The 6,000-nt window shown below is 47.9% G+C and overlaps 1 protein-coding gene across 1 annotated transcript in view; it reads right to left on the reverse strand.

Moving 5' to 3' along the window:
• LOC138276138 (zinc finger protein 605-like) overlaps nucleotides 1-5,348 on the reverse strand; it is a 37,987-nt gene extending 32,639 nt beyond the window's left edge. Inside the window, exon 1 of the mRNA XM_069219176.1 lies at nucleotides 5,179-5,348. Within this exon, the coding sequence (XP_069075277.1) occupies nucleotides 5,179-5,348 (170 nt within the window). The remainder of the gene's footprint in view (nucleotides 1-5,178) is intronic.
• Nucleotides 5,349-6,000: the final 652 nt, after the last annotated feature.

Below are 6,000 nucleotides of genomic sequence, written 5' to 3' on the forward strand. Positions count from 1 at the left end.
AAATATAGTAGGAACTCGAGCTAATGAAAGTTTATAAAAACAATGTTAGTAATTTGTGTAAAATACTGAGACTCCACCAATACTGGGTACAGAATTTGCTGAAATCAGATTTAGACTTAATGAAAGAATTATTGGAACTGGAGAATAAAAGTGCAAGCAGCACTGGGAGTATTACTGAAAATATTATAGTCAGAGTGAGACTATATAAATTACTGAAGAAGGAGGTACCACATTTAGACCTGGATGTAGTGAAATGTGTGTTTTGACCACTGACTTTGTGTTGCACCATTTTGCACCAGGATTAGCTGTCCAGTGTTACCAGTTACAGACTACATTTTGTATTCAGTTTAGCTTTAGATTAATTCTGCCTACTGACATTATTGTAGCATTAGACACTGCCATGTTGAAGCTGCCCGTGATTTTCCACATTGTAAACTGTGCATTCTTTCTTGTTTTCGAGCTCTTTCTCACCGAAGAGCTAGTACATAATTGTAGGAGGCTGGCCTGGCTTGTAGTGGGTACCAGAGATACTTACACCTTGTGCCAGGTCCAGTTATCCCTTATTAGTGTAGAAGAGGTGTTTCTATCAGCTTAGACTGATAGAAGGTAGCTATGGCAAAGCAGCTTAGGCTGAACTAGGAGACATGTAAAGCTCCTACTATACCACTGGTGTCATATGCACAATATCATAAGAAAACACAATACACAGAATTACTAAAAATAAAGGTACTTTATTTTTATGACAATGTGGCAAAAGTATATCAGTGAGTACCCTCGGTATGAGGATAAGTTATATACACAAGATATATGTGCACAAACCAAAATTATGCAAGTAACAGCAAGAAAAGTAATGCAAGCAGTGTAGAATTACAGTAGATTGCAATAGGAGCACATAGGTATAGGGGCAACACAAACCATATACTCCAAAAGTGGAATGCAAACCACGAATGGACCCCAAACATATGTGAGCTTGTAGAGGGTCGCTGGGACTGTAAGAAAACAGTGAGGGTTAGAAAAATAGCCCACCCCAAGACCCTGAAAAGTGAGTGCCAAGTGCACCTACTACCACCAGAGAGCACAGAAGTCGTGATAGGGGGATTCTGCAGGAAGAACAAACACCAGCAATGCAACAACAGTGGATTTCCGGACCTGAGTACCTGTAAGACAAAGGGACCAAGTCCAATAATCGCGACAGTGTCGAGAGTGGGCAGGAGCCCAGGAAATGCCAGCTGAGGATGCAAGGAAGCTGCCACTGGATGGAAGAAGCTTGGAGTTCTGCAAGAAAGAAGAGAGCTAGGGACTTCTCCTTTGGAAGATGGATGACCCACGTCGCGATGAAGCTTGCAGAGGTGTTCCCATGCAGAAAGACCGCAAACAAGCTTTGCTAGCTGTAAGGGTCGCTGTAGAGGTTTTTGGGTGCTGCTGTGGCCCAGGAGGGACCAGGATGTCACCACTTGGAGGAGGAGACAGAGGGGGCGCCCAGCAACTTAGGGAGCCCTCACAGAAGCAGGCAGCACCCGCAAAAGTACCCTTACAGGCACTTGGAAGAAGAGTGAACCAGAGTCCATGCAAAGTCCCACGACGCCGGAGGACAACTCAGAAGGTTGTGCACTGCAGTGTTGCAGTCTTCTGATGCCTGCGTTAGCAAGGGGAAGATTCCGTCGACCCACAGGAGATTTCTTCAGAGCTCCTGGTGCAGGGAGGAGGCAGGCTACCCCCAGAGCATGCACCACCTGGAAACAGTCGAGAAAGCCGGCAGGATGAGGCGATACAAGGTTGCTAGTAGTCGTCTTGCTACTTTGTTGCGGTTTTGCAGGCGTCCTGAGCAGTCAGCAGTCGATCCTTTGGCAGAATGTGAAGAGGGAGATGCAGAGGAACTCTGATGAGCTCTTGCATTCGTTATCTGGTGAAATCCCCAAAGCAGAGACCCTAAATAGCCAGAAAAGGAGGTTTGGCTACCTAGGAAGGAGGATTGGCTACCAAGAGAGGTAAAAGCCTATCAGAAGGAGCCTCTGACGTCACCTGCTGGCACTGGCCACTCAGAGCAGTCCAGTGTGCCCCCAACACCTCTGTTTCCAAGATGGCAGAGGTCTGGGAAACACTGGAGGAGCTCTGGGCACCTCCCCTGAGAGGTGCAGGTCAGGGGAGTGGTCACTCCCCTTTCCTTTGTCCAGTTTTGCGCCAGAGCAGGGCTGGGGGATCCCTGAACCGGTGTAGACTGGCTTATGCAGAGATTGGCACCATCCGTGCCCATCAAAGCGTTTCCAGAGGCTGGGGGAGGCTACTCCTCCCCAGCCCTCACACCTATTTCCAAAGGAAGAGGGTGTTATACCCTCTCTCAGAGGAAGTCCTTTGTTCTGCCTTCCTGGGCCAGGGCTGCCTGTACCCCAGGAGGGCAGAAACCTGTCTGAGGGGTTGGCAACAGCTGCAGTGGAGACCCCGGAAAGGCAGTTTGGCAGTACCCGGGTTCTGTGCTAGAGACCCGGGGCATCTTAGACATGTACATGGCCATGTTCGGAGTTACCATTGTGACGCTATACATAGGTAGTGACCTATGTATAGTGCACGTGTGTAATGTTGTCCCCGCACTCACAAAGTCCGGGGAATTTGCCCTGAACGATGTGGGGGCACCTTGGTTAGTGCCAGGGTGCCCACAGACTAAGTAACTTTGCACCCAACCTTCACCAGGTGAAGGTTAGACATATAGGTGACTTATAAGTTACTTAAGTGCAGTGGTAAATGGCTGTGAAATAAAGTGGACGTTATTTCACGCAGGCTGCAGTGGCAGACCTGTGTAAGAATTGTCAGAGCTCCCTACGGGTGGCAAAAGAAATGCTGCAGCCCATAGGGCTCTCCTGGAACCCCAATACCCTGGGTACCTCAGTATCATATACTAGGGAATTATATGGGTGTACCAGTATGCCAATGTGAATTGGTAAATTTAGTCACTAGCCTGTTAGTGACAAATTTGGAAAGCAGAGAGAGCATAACCACTGAGGTTCTGGTTAGCAGAGCCTCAGTGAAACAGTTAGTCATCACACAGGGAACACATACAGGGCACATACTTATGAGCACTGGGGCCCTGCCTGGCAGGGTCCCAGTGACACATAGACTAAAACAACATATATACAGTGAAATATGGGGGTAACATGCCAGGCAAGATGGTACTTTCCTACAATAATAAGGAGGTGTTAGCATGATAAGGATGTATTAGACTGATGTTTTTTGTACAGCAGGGAACGGCTTAGGCTTGGGAGAGACACCTTGGGAAACTGGCCAGTTCCAACCTGTTTCTTTCAACCCTGACCTAAACTAGCCAGCATGTTTGAATTACAAAACGAGAAGGTTTTTCCAGAAAGCTCTTTTTGTTTTTTTTTAAGATATAAAAAGACCCACTGCGACAGTGAGCGGGTGAGTGGCCTCAATCAGGTTTCTAGATGTGGGATGCCTGATATCTTTCCCGTGAGGTTAGAGATCTCTGTCGCAGTCGAATCGGGTCATTGTCTTGCTGTCATGAGAAAATGAAGGACCTGACAGGCCCTACGGTGATGCATTTGTAATTCATTATTTGCTTTGCATTACATATATTTGCTATGCATATTGCAGTGGAGAATCATTTTGGTATATTTTCCTTTCATTGCTGTGGCTATTTTTAAACGTGTGCTTTTAACATACTAATCTCCTTTTAGGAACCTTGTGGTGAAATAATAAATGTATTCTTTGAACTAAGAAGTGCATTCCAGAGATTTTTTGTCAGCTCGGTCATTAGTGAAAAGCAAAACACTGGACCACTCTTTGTACTCATTATTTCACCCGATAGCATAGATGTGTTTTCAGAAACAGTGATTAGAGAACTTTGCAGTTTGAAAATAAAAACAACCAGGAAGAGATTGGCCACATCTCAACAGTGCTGTGGATAATTATAACCAGACCAGCACTAAATTGAGAGATAACAAAGATTGTGTGATAGGTGCATGACAAAGGCAGCAATGCAGTACTATGGCCGATTGAGCTGAATATGCAGGAATCATATAGTCAACTTTCAAATACTGAGTGCTATAAAAAAGATGAGAAGGCATATTATCTGAATGAAAAACAAGATTTCACTAATGATTTAGTGGGATGAAAAGATCAAGGACACATTAGCTATGATGAATTCAGATTCCTGAAGACATATTAATTAAAACAGTCTGTTTTACCTTATTCCTAAAGTTCACAAGAACAGCAAGTTGCCTCTAGGGAGACCTAAGATAACGACACAGGAAGATCAATTTGGGAGCACATCAAACTGTGTACATAAATGAGTAACATAGTGGGATAAACAAAGCACTACAAGCATCCATGGAGATCATGGGGGACAGAATAGGAGTTCTTCCTCTAAGGAAGAGGTTTCAGTGGCACTGCAGGAAGAGGTTAAGAGGCGGGGAGTGAGTGACAGTGCAGGAAGGGAGTGAGAGGCAGTGCAAACAATGAGTGAGAGGCAGTGCAGGGAGTGAGTGACAGTGCCGGAAGGGAGTGAGTGAGAAGCAGTGCAAACAGTGAGTGAGAGGCAGTGCAAACAGTGAGTGAGAGGCAGTGCAGGGAGTGAGGGAGAGGCAATGGAATAGTGAGTGAGAGGGAGTGCAGGGAGTGAGTTGCAGTGCAGGAGGGGAGTGAGTGAGAGGCAGTGCAAAGAGTGAATGGAAGGGCAGTGAGTGAGAGGCAGTGCAGGGAGTGATTGACAGTACAGGAAGGGAGTGAGTGAGAGGCAGTGCAAATAGTGAGTGAGAGGGAGTGAGTGACAGTGCAGTGAGTGAGAGTGCAGGAGGGGAGTGACAGTGCAGGAGGGGAGTGAGTGAGAGTGAGTGCAGGGAGTGAGTGACAGTGCAGGAGGGGAGTGAGTGAGAGGGAGTGCAGGGAGTGAGTGACAGTGCAGGAGGGGAGTGAGTGAGAGGGAGTGTAGGGAGTGAGTGACAGTGCAGGAGGGGAGTGAGTGAGAAGCAGAGCAGATTGTTTGTTTTGTGTTGGGTTTTGCTTAATGAGTTTCTGCCTCTTTTGGGGGGCCCGGCTGCATCACCCCCAGAGCTCCCTTCAGTCCTGTCTGTCTCGGCCTGGAGCTGTGTAAGGGGCTGGGGGCTGGTGTTTGTGTCTCCTACATGAAACGCAGGTGAAATAACAGAATTCCGGGCCCCTTGTTACCTTTTCAGTTTCCGACGAGGCCCAAACAAAGACACCTTTACGTCCTCCGGCGACTCGGGCAGTCTGCGCATGTGCGGGAGAGTAGTGTCTACACTCGGTAACTGGGGCAGTCTGCGCATGTGCGAAAGTAGTTCCTGGTTACGTCGGATGTCTGTGGGCAGTCTGCGCATGTGCGGGAGAGTAGTGTCTCATCTCGGTAACTGGGGCAGTCTGCGCATGTGCGAGAGTAGTTGCTCTTTACGTCTGGTGCCTGTGGGCAGTCTGCGCATGTGCCAAACAGTTCTGTCCAGCCACTTCCGGTGAGGTTTTTATTTTGTCTATTAGGAGAACTTTCGGATCAGCGGCTGTGTTCTCCTGGCACACAAGATCTTAGCAGCGGGAACACTTATCTCTCGGGCATGCGCTGCAAAGACCCAAATCTCATGGTCCTACGTAATTAAGAGACCCCCCCCACTTATCTAATGGGCATGCGTACTATAGACACGGCATTTAGCTCTCCAGGATGCGCAGTAAAGACACTACACTTTTTGAAATACGTCATAAGACAGGACACCTTTCTCCCGGGCACGTGCAGTAAAGCACGACGGAGCTATCCCGGGCTCGCGCAGTAGCACGCGACACTTCTCTCCCGCGCATGCGCAGTAGCTGACACGCAGCCAAGGTCTCTTCATGGTATCACCAGTAGTTGTGTCCCGGTGCACTGCACCTGCCGCTCATGTATCACCTGTACTTGTGTCCCGGTGCACTGCACCTGCCGCTCATGTATCACCTGTACTTGTGTCCCGGTGCACTGCACCTGCTGCTCATGTATCACCAGTACTT

This window comes from Pleurodeles waltl, unplaced genomic scaffold (assembly GCF_031143425.1).
Source record: "Pleurodeles waltl isolate 20211129_DDA unplaced genomic scaffold, aPleWal1.hap1.20221129 scaffold_37, whole genome shotgun sequence".
Lineage (NCBI taxonomy): Eukaryota > Metazoa > Chordata > Amphibia > Caudata > Salamandridae > Pleurodeles > Pleurodeles waltl.